The 17,183-nt window shown below is 40.3% G+C and overlaps 1 protein-coding gene across 3 annotated transcripts in view; it reads left to right on the top strand.

Moving 5' to 3' along the window:
- Positions 1 to 17,183, top strand: part of RASGRP3 (RAS guanyl releasing protein 3) — a 47,064-nt gene that overhangs the window by 18,723 nt on the left and 11,158 nt on the right. For 2 of the 3 annotated variants that reach the window (XM_060754009.2, XM_067464417.1), the window contains 7 exons: positions 338 to 485; positions 1,217 to 1,390; positions 2,034 to 2,150; positions 3,134 to 3,409; positions 9,936 to 10,013; positions 13,166 to 13,282; positions 13,892 to 14,007. In XM_060754009.2, the coding sequence (XP_060609992.1) occupies positions 338 to 485; positions 1,217 to 1,390; positions 2,034 to 2,150; positions 3,134 to 3,409; positions 9,936 to 10,013; positions 13,166 to 13,282; positions 13,892 to 14,007 (1,026 nt within the window). The remainder of the gene's footprint in view (positions 1 to 337; positions 486 to 1,216; positions 1,391 to 2,033; positions 2,151 to 3,133; positions 3,410 to 9,935; positions 10,014 to 13,165; positions 13,283 to 13,891; positions 14,008 to 17,183) is intronic. The other variant, XM_067464419.1, reaches the window with a different exon arrangement.

The raw sequence follows: 17,183 nt of genomic DNA, 5'->3' as shown, positions 1-17,183 counted from the left end.
GAATAGCTATTGCTTTCATGGCCTTCTTGTGCTTTTCCTGGAGAAAATCTGACTGTGGGACACAGAGATAGTTTATTAAATGGGCTCTTGATATAATTCAGTAATGCTCTACTTATACTGTATATTTTTATAATTGGATTTGTTTTCAAAGCAGCTGTCTGGGTAGTAATTTGAGCTGCTGTTTTGCTGTATTTGAAGATTTAAGGAAATGTTTTCTAATTTAAACAAAAAGTACAGAAATAATGTTTTGTTCTTTATGTGATCTGCCAATGCTGTTTCTGCGGTGCTTTTGGGCACCGGAACCACCTGACTTCTGCCCTTTTATTGTTTTTTACAGCCCTTCTTATGACTGGATGCGAAGAGTCACCCAAAGGAAAAGAACTTCAAAGAAGGGCAAAGCTTGCTTGCTCTTTGATCACCTGGAACCTATTGAACTTGCTGAGCATCTCACCTTTTTGGAGCATAAATCTTTCAGGAGGATCTCTGTAAGAATTTTTATTAATCAGGATGAATAATTTTTGCAGTTTCAGAATTTTGCAGAATTGTAAAGCACCTGAAAATGAAAATATAGTAAAGCATCCCTCAATTCAATTTCTGTTGTGGTCCGTAGCAATTTTAAAGTAAGTCAATGGAGTTTAAATTTATTATTTATTTATTATTTATTTACTTTGCTTGTATACCGCAGTTTCTCAGCCCGTAGGCGACTCAACGCGGTTCACAACAAGAGTAAAAAGTCAATCATAACAACATACAATATTTAAAACCATTAATAGCATAATATACAAAGAAATGACACATCAATAAACAACACATTAACAACACATTAACGTCTCGTAACTAGAACCGTTTTCCTATATTCATCGAATTTATTGCACTGTTTATCCAAACGCCTGTTCAAATAGCCAGTTTTTTAGTTTCCTTCAAAACCCCATTAACGAAGGGGCTGATCTAATGTCCATGGGGAGGGCGTTCCACAGCCGAGGGGCCACCACAGAGAAGGCCCTGTCCCTCGTCCCCGCCAGCCGTGCCTGTGAAGCAGGCGGGATCGAGAGCAAGGCCTCCCCAGAAGATCTTAGAGTCCTGGTGGGTTCATAGGCAGAGACAAATTCTTGGGATACATCTTAAGAAGTAAGGTTTATTCCAGTATATACTGTAGCACATGTATTTATGAATTCAAAGGGCCCATGTAAAAATACAATTTGTTCCCCTTGTTTAGTTTACAGATTATCAGAGTTACGTGATCCATGGCTGTCTAGATAACAACCCAACTCTGGAAAGATCAATTGCTTTATTTAATGGCATCTCCAAATGGGTACAGTTGATGGTTCTTAGTAAGCCAACCCCACAGCAAAGAGCAGAGGTCATTACAAAATTCATCAATGTTGCACAGGTAATTCTATTATTATTATTATTATTATTATTATTATTATTATTATAGTGGCATTGACCCCAGTACAATGATGTGGATAAGTGAGTGAATCTTATTGCCAATAATATGTATGGTCATGTGTACAGACATAAAGAGGGAAGAACCCAAGAAATTAGATGTGGGCTGAGTATGAAAAATTGTCCTAACCACAGAAAACATTCCAATCATGGATTTTATGCTCAGAGGTTTTTTGTTTTTTTTTAATAGATTTAGTAGGTTATGAATTATGTTCTTACTTCAGTTAAAATTTTAGTGTGTTGAGGCAAGGACATAATGTATACTATGTATTTGCTAACCCGAGTTACTTTACCAAATCCCATCCCTTTTCCCACAAATAGAGGCAATTAACTATTAGCCATGGTACCTAACCACTATTTGTGTTACAAAATATGTTATTTTGGCCAACATGGGGGGAAACAGTTTTATTAAGTCATTGTTTTGTTTCGTCCTGGCTTTTATGTTTGTTTGTCACATATAGAGGCATTAACTGCACAAATCTGTATAGTTATTAATTGGAACATGTGTTCTTAAACTATAACTTTTTGAACACTGAATGTAGTATTCTAGTAGTAACAAAAAGCCATGTAATCTAATATGTCCACAGAAACTTCGGTATCTCCAAAATTTCAATACCCTGATGGCTGTTGTGGGAGGACTAAGCCATAGTTCTATTTCACGTCTCAAAGAAACACATTCTCACCTTTCTTCTGAAGTTACGAAGGTATGACAGTATCTATCCTCCAACTGGTTCATGTACTTATAGCTGTTATATAGAGGAGCATATCTAGATGAAAATGTACTTTTTCAAAAAGATATGTGTGGGTTTTATTATTGCATATTGTATTAATATGTTCTCTTTAGGAATCTCTGGGTTCTTCAATGCAACTTTGTGGTCAACATCTACCAAAAATTAACCACAGAGATCTTCTGGAAGTCCCTCAGGCGTTTTTGACTTCATCTCCCACAATTCCTAACAGTTGGTAATCCAAAACACTTCTGTAGGAATCTTATGCAATTTCATGGTCAACCTCAACAGAAGGTGAACAGAGATGTTTTCTGGAGAACCTAGGGCAGTGGCTCCCAACATTTGGTCCTCCAAGTGTTTTGGACTTCAACTCCTAGAAATCCCAACCATCTAACCAACTGTTAGAAATTGTGGGGGCTGAGGTCCAAAACACCTGGAGGACCAAAGGTTGGGAACCACTGATCTAGAGATACCTACAGAGGTGTGGTGGGGGTGATGGGGCAGCAGATTTTTTATTTGTAGTTTTTCTACTTTCACTGGGGTCCTTGGCTCCTAATCCCTGTGAAACTGGAGGGTCTACTTTACTTTCCACTGGAGTAGGGAGGGTCTGAAAGCTGTCTCATGCAGTCGTTTGCCGATTTAGCTCTGGTTATTTTTATTGCCAGCATTTATTTAAGGTCTCAGGCAGGTAATTCTCAGACCCTTGTTTTTTTAAACAAAAGATTCTGGAAGTTGAACTTAGACCATTTGCTTGCAAACCATGTATTACTACTCTACTGACCTACACCCCTTGTCAGAAATGCATCACATGAGCTACTTTCCCTTTGGAATCATGGGTCGGTCAAAGCGAACTTTTTTCCCAGTCTTCCAGTATGAGTCTCCTAAGCTCTGCCTCTTTGATCAAAGCAATGCTAGGAATGCTTTTGCAGAGTCTTGCTTCTTCTATGCCTTGTCTGCAGGATTGGAATGAAATGACTGAACTAGTCTCCTCCAACGGAAACTACTGCAACTACCGCAAAGCTTTTGCTGATTGTGTTGGCTTCAAAATCCCAATCTTAGGAGTCCATTTGAAGGACCTGATAGCAGTTCATGTCATATTTCCAGACTGGATCGATGAGAACAAAGTCAACATTGTGAAAATGCAGCAGCTTTCAGTCACCTTGAGCGAGCTGGTTTCCCTGCAGACTGCTTCTCACCATCTAGAACCAAACATGGACTTAATTAACCTGCTAACAGTAAGTTCCCTGATAAATAATGGATTTGGAAAACTTTATCTTGTCCCATTACTATCACATTTGAGATCAAAAAATGAGTAGTGCTGAAAACTGAAGTCAAATCAGTATTGTTGAAAATTGAAAGGGTAAAAATTGTCACCTCTGTCTGGCAAAATGTGAATCTCTATGAACATAGAGATCACTTGAAAACCACAAGTCAAGAATGGTGTGACCTTGTTAGAAATCAAACCTTAAGATAAGTGATATTCATGAAGTATTAGTGTAATAGCACCACAGGTAGCTCAGCTGTTCAACTGAGGAACCATGTCTTTAAACGGCTAAGGATAAAGACAGGCCACTACAAAAATATATCTGGTTAGCAAAGGATGGTTGTTTGAAGTAAAAATTGCAGTTGCCCAAAATATATACATGCACTCAAGAGACAAAGATATATTGTTTATTAACAAACTTGTATATATTCAGTATACAGACACATAGTCTTTTAAGTGTCTTTAAGTGTATCTGTACTCACTCAAGTCCATGAGCACCTACATCCACCTCCAGTGAGGTCTGAAACCAAACTTAGTTAATAAGTCCATAAGCATACTGAACACAAAATGGAGTCCTGAGTTTGCACATGCTCTATACAACCACATCTATAGCTCCTTCCACATCAAAGGGGTAAGTTAAACTGGCAAATCAACATACTCATAGAATGCAGGCTAACAATTGTATATACATTAACAAACAGTTAGTGGAGGCTTGGAAGGTTGCTATTTGTTGCACATTTCATAATGTCAGTCTTAATAATAGCCCTATTTATCATATCAGGAGAGAACCAAGGGTCCGGACACATCTCCTTCTACGTCCCGCCTCGGAGTTTAAGATCTTCTGGGGAGGCCCTGATCTCGGCCCCACCTCTATCACAAGTGAGGTTGGTGGGAACAAGGAGCAGGGCCTTCTCGGTGGTGGCCCCTCACCTGTGGAATTCACTCCCCGGGGAAATTAGGTCATCGACATCCCTCCTCACTTTTAGAAGGAAATTAAAAACATGGATTTGGGACCAGGCTTTAGGGTAATCTAGCAGATAGACAAAGGACAAGCGACAACTAGAATTGATGGATTTGACAATGTGGAATTGAATTTATGGACTCTGAGCTGGCAAACGTTGAGCACTAGATTGGTTTTAGGGATTGTGATATATAATGGATTGTTTTTAATTGTTTTAATTATCGTTATATATGTTTTATTTTTATCTTGTTGTTGTGCTGGCATCGAATTGCGCCTTTTGTAAGCCGCCCTGAGTCCCCCCTCAGGGGTTGAGAAGGGTGTGGTAGAAGTGCGAAAAATAATAATAATAAATAATACAGTTGTGATGCATTATATTAAATGTCCTTTGACCAGTAGCTGGCCACTTGGAGTGCCTCTGGTGTTGCTGTAAGAGGGTTCTCCATTGTGCAAGTGGCAGGGCTCAGGCTGCATTGTAATAGTTGCCCTAAAGGTGCCAGATCCCATATTATCCTGGAAACAAAGCAGGGCCAGCCCTGGTTACCGCTTGGATGGGAGGCAGTCAAAAAATACCAGGTGCTTTACACTGTATTTCAGATAAACGAACTGGCAAACCCCCTTTGAATATTCCTTGCCTAGGGAAAACCTATGAAATTCATGGGATCATCATAAATCAGTGTTTCTCAACCTGTGGATTCCCAGATGTTTTGGCTTTCACCACCCAGAAATCCTAACAGCTGGTAAACTGGCAGGGATTTCTGGGAGTTGTAGGCCAAAACACCTGGGGACCCACTGCAAATAGATTGCCATCTACAAGCCACATCTACACAGAAAGAATACATTTCTGAGCCTTCAAATTGCGGTTACTTTTAAACCTGGAGTGGGCAAAGTGCAATGTATGGGCTGCATTTTTGTGGTTACCAGTGGCAGATTTTCAAGTTGTTGTTGTTGGGGTTTTTTTAAAGCTTTTTGCTCATATCTGTCCCCAAAATGATCCAAGGGCATGCTATTTCTTAGTAAATGAAAATGTAGCAATACAGCCCACACTTTAGAGTGGTATTTGAGGCAACATAAAAATAAATAAGGAGGAGGGCTCTATGCCCTCCTGATTTAAATCATAAGTTGATTCAAGTCAGATTATTTAAAGGATCTCTTACACTACACTTGTATTACTCTGCCCTGGTCCAAGGATTGAGACAAAGGGGAAAGTTTCCTTATTTGTCTAGCTATTCCCATTGGCAGGAAGAGCCAAGTGAGCGCAATTGAACTGAGTGCACCAACACACTTACTCATTCCCAATATGCCAGGATTTTCAAAAATCCTGGCTTGCCTTGACAGCTGAACTAGTTTCGTTAAATGACATCATAGAAGCAATGGAGAAAATATCCACATATTATCCAAATGTGGTCAGTTCCACATGTTGGTTCCATATTCCTCTCTTCTGTTTCCACTGTCATCTTTTGGTGCTGAATCAGTTTCATGTCTGACATTTGGTAATCTGTCATTCTTTCTGTTATTTGGAACTATTTTTTTAAAATAAAAAAATCCCTGTAACTGATACTTTTTCCACATTATAGATTCTGCTGCAGTGGAAAACCTAACAACAAAGCTATTGTAGAGGAATGAGGCCTGAAAAGAGCTTGCATACAATTCAGGTCACTTCAGCAGTCTCTGCATTGGCAGCAGCCTGCTAATGCTGACGTGTACTTTGCTAAATTTTATATAATACACATTGTACAAGGAATGAAATGCAAAATTTGATCCTTTCGGCTTTGAAACAGCTTTAATGAATGGGAGGGAGCTAAGCGTCTCTCTTGGTTTTCTAAAGCAAAGAAGAAAACATGCTAGAAAATTCTGGCCCTGTAAACTAGTACAAGATACCCCTAACGCTTTCAGTGTGGTGATTATAATGATAATACTGATGATGATGATTTAAAGGCCAAATAACTAGTTATTCACAAATGTATATAACCAGTGGGTATTTTGAAGAAGGAAGCATTCTGTGTGCATAAGGCAATACTCCTCCACCCAACAAAGCACATGACAACCGTATCTTTGGAGCAAAAGGCCACATTTTTATTGATTACAGCTGTTAATGAGGCCACGTGAGTCCTAGATCCTGGCATCAACTAACCCACCTGGGTCTCCAGCTGTAGCCAGAGACCTGAGATGACAAGGGAAGTGGCGATGTGGGTGATAGATCCCATTAGATGACCTTCCCTGCCACAAGAAGGTGCCATAAAGGGATCGTTCTTCTTGATCCATGCCAAACCTACTGCCACAGCCCACATTCTTAGCCCCTGAACTCATCCTCATTTTCATTACCAGGATGGAGTTACTCCAGGTACTACATCCCAGATCTATGTCAGCCTCCTACATGGTTGTGACAAACAGTACATATCAAAGCAACATCATAGCCCATCCAGAGGTTGGAATATTATAGCGTGAGTGAGTGGACTGATGCTCAAAAGCCAAATGTTTAGTCGAGCACCCAGCAGGACCTTAAATATGCCTGAGTTGACCTAGGAAAAACCTGCAGTTTTCATCCAGCTTGGACCTACCAGCCAAGGAGCTCAAATCAAGCAGCTTGATCTATGTATTGTTGAAGGCTTTCATGGCCAGAATCACCGGATTGCTGGAAAACTCACAGAAGAAGAGAAGGCTGAGAGGGGATATGATAGCCATGTATAAATATGTGAGAGGAAGCCACAGGGAGGAGGGAGCAAGCTTGTTTTCTGCTTCCCTGGAGACTAGGACGCGGAACAATGGCTTCAAACTACAAGAGAGGAGATTCCATCTGAACATGAGGAAGAACTTCCTGACTGTGAGAGCCGTTCAGCAGTGGAACTCTCTGCCCCGGAGTGTGGTGGAGGCTCCTTTGGAAGCTTTTAAACAGAGGCTGGATGGCCATCTGTCAGGGGTGATTTGAATGCAATATTCCTGCTTCTTGGCAGGGGGTTGGAATGGATGGCCCATGAGGTCTCTTCCAACTCTTTGATTCTATGATTCTATGATTCTATGATCTAGTTGGCTGCCACTTTTGCATCCCTCCCTGAAATAGGACAAGGTAATTAGCCTCCTGAGAAAGAAAGTATCAGATCAGTGGCCATGTGGGAGATATGTGCCCCACCCATTCTGCAAATGCCACACACAGTAAGTTGTGTGGTCTACCAATAGTTAACATTGTCTTGATTTGAATGTTAAATGATTTTAAATACTTCTCTCCATGTGTGCATGTGCCTTTGAGTTACCTGTTGACTTATGGTAATTTCAGGGAGCAATGTGACTAGAAGCCACTCTGCAGGGAGAATATTGCTTTATAGTTCTGAATTATATAGTGATTCTAGATTACATTTTTACCACAATATTGTTCTGCTTGATTCGCTGAGTTTAGCAGAGATGCTTCAGTTAATGTAATCACTCCATGAATAACTTATCTCCTGGTTCTCCACCATGCCTTCCTCTTTTTTCTTGATAAGGAAAAACCTATGGGGCTAAAAAGAAGGAATAGATATACAATACCTCCTCTCACTGAGTTCTCCATCTGCATGCGCTGGAGTTACAAGCATGGCAACATAATGCAAACTAGCCAGCCCTGAAATTATGCAAATATCTGGAGAGTCCCAGGCCTTTTTCTAGTCTAGTGAAAGTGTGACGAATAGCAGTCTTTTGAAAAACACCAGACTGAAAGTAATTTAGAGAAGTTGCTTTTCAATGGGCACTTTGAAAGTAGAGGGGAAAGGTTATCATTCAGTCATAACCCAAAGCTGTTCATGTGGACATGTCATGCTCTTTTTGAAAAAAGAGGTTGGATCTAGTAGATGAAACATTCTAAGTAAGATGTGACTATACCTGGCTATGTACTCTTTTACAAGAATAAGAGAAAAGCACATTGGAGGCATTGTTGCTCGGTATATCAGAATGACCATGACTTCTAACAAACTAGAAAGACATGCTGTCCACAAATCCCTGAAATTTTGGACACAGAATGTAATATAGGTTTGGGACTGCTCCATATTCTGATAAAATAATTTAGATAGAAATCAGAGAGGGAACCCAAGGACAATTTTTTTTAGTTTACAGCTTCTGGTCATGGATGGTTTCATGTACTCCCACAATGATTGGATCTGCATTCATTTTGTGTTAAGTGAGATGGCAAGTTTCACACATTCAACCTCAGAACATCCTGTGACAGCCTTAGAGTCTCCATATATCAGAAGCAACTTGAAGTCATGCACAGCAACAATTTTTATTAAAGTTTTTGAAATATTATCTCATACCCTCAGCTAGCATGAAAACAGGTAAAGTTGGTTTTTAGACTATGGTTTCAGAAATGCTTCAATCAACAATCAACCATGCCGGTTGAGAAATTCTGAAAGATGGATTGAAATTAAATAGTTTGTCCAAACTTGGATTTCTAATGACCTCATCCCATTGAGAGGGGAAAGCATGGGTGGCAGTCTTTGAGCATAGAGAATCGCCCCTCTTATATCATCAGCAGGCCTATTTTAAGATCTGCCTCCCCATCACACTCACACTTGGACACTTAAGAGTTGGCAATACATTCATATTACATTCATCACAAGGTCAGTATTACTTTTTTTTAATCAGGAGAAACAATAATCATCCGAAAACCAAACAATCCTTTGCCCTGACCAAAGCCCCTTACATTAAAGGAGACTGACACCAGTTTTAAACAAATTCTTTCCAATAGGTTTAAATTGTTCTTCCCCAAACCCAATATGATACAAAATACAGTGATCCAGGTTAAAACCATTTCTTTCCATGGGATCATATTGTTCTGCCCCAATCCCCATAGGATACAAGAAACAGTGATCCAGGTTAAAATCATTTCTTTCCATGGGATCGTATTTTGCCTCTCCATGCATAACAAGAGGCTGAAGTGTCTTACGAGAGGGAAATTTCTCAATGTGATGAGGTCGGTTGCTGGAGTTCCCTCCTTTCAGGTCACTTCTGCCTCTTTTCAACCACAGAGGGCTATGTATGATGGCCAGAAGTAGTTTAACTTCTGTGATGAGCTCAGTGCCTCTCCATGCTTGAAAAGAGGCTAGCTGTCTGAATAATTTCACTACATTCCTTTATGTATTCTCCAAAAATCTGCTTCAGGGGGATTGGTAAATCTTCCAGAATACCTGGGAGAGGGCATTGAAGGTTTCTGAGGTAGTTCTTAATAGATAAGTGAAAGTTACTCTCTATTTTCAAACTTGGGAACATTCTGAGTAGAATTCTGGAGGCACATATACTAGTGGGACAAATCTTTCCATATAGCCTGGTGACAGCACTGTTATCAAATTCACTATGTATCATTCATGTGCTGCCCAGGTAGTGGCTGCTTTATGTGACATTGGCACAAAGAAGGAATATGGCCTATACTCTACTCATAAGTGCCTCTCTGCTGCAAATTACCAAGCAGTTTTGCTGTAACATAAAGAACTTATGGGAGTTCTCTTGCACTCATTCTTTTACATCATAACTCAAGTAATGAATGCCGTTTTAATTTTTCTTTGATTCCTCCTAGCTTTCTCTGGATCTCTACCACACAGAAGATGATATCTACAAACTGTCACTTGTATTGGAACCAAGGACATCTAAATCGGTATGTCACTGTTACAGTTTTCAGAGAATTATTTGAGAAATTGTTTGAGAAATTCATAACCTGTCCTCCGAATGCAGAAATCTTTTAAAAAGCACAACTGGTAGCATATGTGCTAATAATAATAATAATAATAATAATAATAATAATAATAATAAACTTTATTTGTATCCCGCTCCATCTCCCTGATGGGAGATGCTAACAGGAGTATAGGCTTTCCCAAGAAGCACTCTTCCTACTAGAAGGAAGCATGAAGCTCCCACTTCAAACAGCAGGACGACATTTTATTTATATTTATTTATTTCAAAGTTTTATATACCGAGCTTCTCACCTCATAAGAGGGATTCAGCCCGGTTTCCAACCATAAAAACACATACAGTCGGTAAAATATCAAAATACACATTACAATAAAACATTTTAAAAGCACATATATTTAAAACTACAGTGGTCAGTTGTCATACTAAAATCGAATATACACCGTCTTCCATCCAGATCATTGTCTCATGCTTCGAAGGCCTGTCTCCATAACCACGACTTCACCTGTTTCCTGAAAGTCAGGATTGTTGGGGCGGTTCTAACCTCTGGCGGGAGAGAGTTCCAGAGTCGCGGGGCCACTACCGAGAAGCCCCTGTCCCTCGTCCCCACCAGCCGCGCTTGTGAGGCCGGCGGGACCGAGAGCAGGGCCCCTCCAGACGATCTTAGTAATCTTGATGGTTTGTAGGGGAGAATATGTTCAGAGAGGTAAACCGGGCCGGAGTCATTTAGGGCTTTATAGGTTAACACCAGCACTTTGAATTGTGCTCGGAAGCTAATTGGCAGCCAGTGGAGCTGGTGTAACAGCGGAGTGGTGTGCTCCCTGTTCCCAGCACCCGTTAGTAATCTGGCTGCCGCACGTTGTACTTGCTGCAGCTTCCGGGCAGTCTTCAGAGGCAACCCCACGTAGAGAGCGTTGCAATAGTCTAAACGGGATGTAACCAAAGCGTGGACTATCGTGGCCAAGTCAGCCGCATATTAATTTGCCTTATTAGTGTTGTTGTTGCTTTACTGTCAGAGATGGGGAAAAATACTTGAAGGTTTTTTTTCTCATGTGGAAAACAAATTAGCAGGGCTTGGATACAACGCATATTGTTTTTGGAATCAGGCAATCATAGAATCATAGAGTTGGAAGAGGCCAAAAAGGCAACAAAGCCAACCAGTCCAACCCCCTGCCATGAACACACAGTCAAAGCAATCCTGACAAATAGGATTGTCATGAATTATTACACTATGCAACATAAAAAAACATGTTCCTGGTTAGAGAGCGTTATTTCTTGTTTAATTGTGCAGTACTTACTTTGAAAGTAATTGTTATACTCCAGAAACTTCATTTTTGAGGCTGCTACAAACTATGTTGAATTGAGCTGTTGTAGGGTTTTCAAGCTATATGGCCATGTTCTAGAAGCATTCTCTCCTGATGTTTCGCCTGCATCTATGGCAGACATCCTCAGAGGTTGTCAGGTTGAATGCTGAATTGATTGAGACTCTTTATTCATTTAAAAACTATAGCAAAATGTACTGCAGGATGTCCCACAAAAACTAAGTTTTTGCAGCTTAATAAACTTTTTCATGTTTTTTCAATAAAATCAATTAGGAAATGACATTTATAAACTAGGAACAATAATCATGTTACATAGTACAGGGTTAGTCAAAATGAATAGGCCAATAAGAAAATTAATTTTAGACGAATGTATGTTTATTGTAACCAAACTACAGCTACGTATCGACAGATAAATTATCAAAGTTTTGTCTCACCTTCAGAGATGTTCGATATGGGCGCCCCGTGTGACACGGCAGACGTCCAAGCGATAGTCCAGTTCATTCCACATCCGTTGCAGCACATCCGACGTAATGGCATTGAATGCAGCACATATGCGCTGTTTTAAGTCGTCCAAGGTCAGCGGTAATGGAGGTCGGAACACAGTGTCTTTCACATACCCCCAGAGAGAAAAGTCGCATGGTGTGAGGTCGGGGGACCTGGGGGGCCACAGGAGGAATGGAAGATCAGTCACTCCAGCACGGCCAATCCAACGTCTGGGAAGGTGTTCATTGAGGTACTCGCGTACACTGTTGTGCCAATGCGGAGGGGCACCGTCCTGTTGGAATACGAAATTGGGCACTTTCTCTTCTAACTGTGGCATCAACCATTCAGACAACATGTCAGCGTACACTATGCCTGTTACGGTTTTCTCCACGAAAAAGAATGGGCCAAACACGTGACGGTTGGTTATTGCACAGAAAACGTTTACCTTCGGCGAATCCCTTACATGTTCCAATACGGCATGAGGATTTTCAGATCCCCAAAAGCGGAGATTATGCCTATTGACCTTCCCGCACAGGTGAAATGTTGCCTCGTCACTGAAGACCAGTCTGTTGGCAAAGCCTTCCTCCTCTAGTCTTCGCTGCATTGATTCGCAAAAATCGTGTCGTTTCGAATAGTCACCTTTTTTCAAAGCCTGCACCATTTGCAATTTATACGGCTTGAACTGCAAACGTTTGCGTAACACGCGCCACACAGTTTTTTGCAGAACGTTCAATTCCATGGAAACACGATTTGTCGACTTCTGGGGACTTCGTTGAAAGGATGCACGAATGGATTCCACTGTGTCTTCGGAGACACGCGGTCGTCCTGTGGTTTTACCCTTGCATAAGCAGCCCGTCTCCTCAAATTGCTTTACCCACCTCGCAATGGAATGTCGATGAGGTGGTTCCTTGCCATACTTGGCTCGAAATTCTCGCTGGACCGTAATTATTGACATTGTTTTAGCAAATGTCATCACACAAAACGCCTTCTCTTTGCCTGATTCCGCCATTTTGAAAACAGCGACTCCTAGCGACGCCTAGCGGCATTAACGTACATGTGTGTTGCTCAAAAAAAACTTTGATAGTTTATCTGTCGCTACGTAGCTGTGGTTTGGTTACAGTAAACATACATTCGGGTACAATTAATTTTCTTATTGGCCTATTCATTTTGACTAACCCTGTATTATCAAACAATTAAAATGCAACCATCTATTCATCATTCAGAAAGTCTCTAATCTGCCAAGGGGTGGAGTGAGAGGAATTAAGCCCTATTCACACTAAAGCCTAAGCATGTTTTTTTCTGATTTAATTGCTAGCAGCCTACCTCTCCAACAACCCCTAACAAGCCTGTGGTGCCCCTTGAGTGGGCATCTGGAGTAATACCAAAGCCTGATCCAAGCATCATCAACAAACACATCCAAAAGCTAGTTGAGGTAAGTATTTCAAAAGTGCTTCATCTCGGTGAGAAAAATGAAATGCACGTGCTTAAAAACAGTATATGTGAAAACAATCCAGTAGATCACAAAATAAACATGAGTTGGGTTGTGGTGGACTAAAATTCTGTGTAGTTCTGGGTTACCCCAGCATTATAATGTCCAGATTAAAGGCAGAGGCTCTATTGTGTTTTGGCCAACTTCAACTGGAATACATTGTTCAGTTCTGGGCACTGCAGCCCAAAAAGGACATTGATACACTGGAACATCACCAGATGAAGGTGACTAGATGTTCATAGGTCTAGAAACCAGGCCTTATGAGGAATGATTTAGAGAGTTGTGTAAGTTTAACTTGGAGAAGATTGAGAAGTGATATGATCACCATCTTTAAATATCTCAAGGGATATAATGTAAAAGTGAGAGATTTTTCGCTGCTTCTCCAGAGTTTGGAATATGAACCAATGGATTCAAATTACAAGCAGAAAGTATATACACTTTTTCGAGCGTCTTCATTTAGGAGTTAACTATGTTTATATTATTTGCCTTCAGTATTAAACATGTTCTCTTCTACTGTTATCACCACCTTCATTGTATTATTTCATTTTCCAGTCTGTTTTTAGAAACTATGACCATGATCATGATGGCTATATCTCTCAAGAAGACTTTGAAAGTATAGCAGCTAATTTTCCTTTCTTGGACTCATTCTGTGTATTAGACAAAGATCAGTAAGTGGACTTGTTCCTGTAAGTGTTTTACAGAGCAACACTATGCTTATTTATTCAGATGTGAATCTCATTATGTTCAGTGGGGTTATTTTGAGGCTAATGTACGCATGATTGTAGTCTCATTTTATAAATCACTTTCATTTGTTTTAATTGTCTTCCTACCGATTTATAATGATTGAGATGGGTGTGGTTTTTTTCCTTTTTCTTAGTAATTGCCATGGAATTGATGATTAATATTCTCATTCCATATAAGTCTAAAGGAGTACAAAGGATTTTCTGATATATGTATCTGTATGTGTGCCTTCAAGTTGCTTGTTGGCTTATGGCAATCCCATGAGTTTCATGTGATTTATTTCGGGAAGGAATATTCAGAGGTGTTTTTTCCAGTTCGTTCCTCTGAAATATAGCCTACAGTACTTGGTTTCCATTGGTAACATACCATCCAAGCACTGACCAGGACTGACTCTGTTTATCTTCCAAGATCAGATGGGATCTGGTGCCTTTAAGGTATTTAAGCCCTTCAGAATGTTCTTAGACGTAAACTATTCAATATAAGCAGATGGCCATGGGATATGTGCCCAGACCTTCTCATCTCTATGAGGCAGATCCTATGCACACACCCATATCACTATTATTTATTTATTTATATGCCATATATTACTACATCGGCAAATAAACAAAAATGTTAAAACCAAACCCATTAAAAACATAGCATTAAAAATTCTGTTAAAATCACATGATCCAAATCATATTCCAGGGCCAGTCAGAGTTGTCATTATATTCATTTGTAGTCTCATATTGCACTACTCCTTTTAACTGGCTGAAAGCCTGATCCCAGAGCCATGTTTTCAGTTTTTTCCCGAAGGTCAGGAGGGATGGAGCAGATCTAATTCCACTGGGGAGGGAGTTCCATAGGCGAGATGCCACAACTGAGAAGGCCCTCTCTCTCGTCCCCACCAGTCGCACTTGCGAGGGAGGTGGGACCGAGAGCAGGGCCTCCCCCGATAATCTCAACCTCTGAGGTGGGTCATAGAGGGAGAAATATTCAGACAGGTAAGCTGGGCCGGAATAATTTAGGACTTTATAGGCTAAACCCAGCACTTTGAATTGTGCTCGGAAGCAGACTAGCAGCCAGTGGAGCTGACATAACAGGGAAATTGTGTGTTCCATGTACGCCAATCCGGTGAGCAATCTTGTTAGGACCTGTTGGACCATTTGAAGCTTCCAAACAATCTTCAAAGGCAACCCCACAAAGTGCTCATTGCAGTAGTCTAAATGGCTGCTCAGGTTTGATAAGTTCTTCTAATGGAAAAGCTGATAGATCTGTATACCTTCACAAGTATGCATTCCTTCACAGATAGAAAACTGGTTTCAACAAGATGTCAGCCACTATGACGAGTGCAAATTAACACTTGACAAGCATAGTATATTATCTTGGCAACCCTTATTTATTTATTTTATTTATTTATTTGACTTGTATATCGCTACTCCCAGTTTGGCTTGGAGCGGTTTACAGCAGTAGATTAAAACAATACAATTAACTTTAAAATACAATAAAACAATAACAGACATAGTCCCGAGTTATTCACCCATCAAAAGCTTGTCAGAAGAGAAAGGTTTTACAGGCTTTCCGAAAAGCAAGTAAATCTCGGATAGATCGGGTTTCAACTGGCAAAGCATTCCATAAGGCTTTTTTTTCCTGCAGTTATCATGGACAAACCAAATGTTGCAAGAGAAATATGGGATTCTGTCCCAATTTCTAACCTTTTATTATAACTCACTTACTCAAATAAAGGCTTATCTAGTGCATCATTTCACTTTCAGTGCATCAACCAGACTCTTCCAAGCATAATATGACATCAGTAACATCCTTCCTTTCATGTTTCTTAAAAACTAGTTTTCAGAAGAATGTTAGTATTAGAGATCACGCCTGGCGTTCTTTGTGACAAAGATATTTTTATGGTCAATTCATACTGCAGAATTCAGATCTGTCAACAAGACTGATCCTATAATCTCTGCTGATGTGAATGATCTTTCTATGGTCATATAGTGGTAAGGTAATTAATGAGGGCCCCCTGGTGGAGCAGTGGGTTAAATCACTGAACTGCTGAACTTGCTGACTGAAAGGTTAGCAGTTCGAATCTGGAGAGTGGGATGAGCTCCCACTGTTAGGCCCAGCTTCTGCCAACCTAGCAGTTCAAAAGCATGCAAATGTGAAGAACAATAGGTACCGCTCCAGCAGGAAGGTAATGGCGTTTCATGCAGTCATGCTGGCCACATGGCCTTGAAGGTGTCTATGGACAATGCCAGCTCTTTGGATTAGAAATGGAGATGAACATCACCCCCCAGAGTCGGACACAGATAGACTTAATGTCAGGGGAAACCTTTACCTGTTTAATTAATGATGGAGTTGACCATCGTTATAGCTGTTAACAGTGGATAACATCACCTTCCTGGAGCTGGTTGTTGCATAACTGAATAACTTGGTTTCCCATAGTTATTCTCTTGCCACTTAAAAGGTCATGGAATGGAGCACCCTGGAATTAGGAAGTAAAATCAGGGTTCAAGGAGGAGCAGGACATTTGGGACTCCTAGCAGATTTTACACTCTGCCAGTTTGAGGTAGGATCCTGGGATAGATATAGCCACTACAATTAAGAGCCCCCCTTTTCCTTAATGCTCTCTTTATAATGAAGACGGAGAGTCTGTTTAGAACTTACTGGGGAGAACCAGCACTTAACCTTTTCCATCTCACTACTCACTTTTTCTTATGCAAATATCTCCCCACCAGTAAAAATTTCCTTCCAAGGGAAAAAAGCAGGTATGGGAGAGGTTAAAAACGTATTCCATTTCTGCATATCAAGTGCCCAGCCATGCATTTCAGTAAATATGAAATGTTAGGCACATATTTTTGGAGATTAATATCAGTTGGTTTATATTGGAATATTTTAGAATTGGAACAAGCAGGCAAGCTAGAAAGCTGTAACTCTTTAGTAAGAAGTACCTCTTATTTATTTATTTATTTATTTATTTATTTGCAGTATTTATATTCTGCCCTTCTCACCCCACAGGGGACTCAGGGCAGACTACAACGTACACATATATGGCAAACATTCAATGCCAAAGACACACAACAGATACAGACAGACGTCAGAGGCTATTTAACTTTTCTGGCCG

Source organism: Anolis sagrei, chromosome 1 (genome assembly GCF_037176765.1).
Source record: "Anolis sagrei isolate rAnoSag1 chromosome 1, rAnoSag1.mat, whole genome shotgun sequence".
Taxonomy (NCBI): domain Eukaryota; kingdom Metazoa; phylum Chordata; class Lepidosauria; order Squamata; family Dactyloidae; genus Anolis; species Anolis sagrei.
This window is presented reverse-complemented; position numbering and strand designations above follow the sequence as displayed.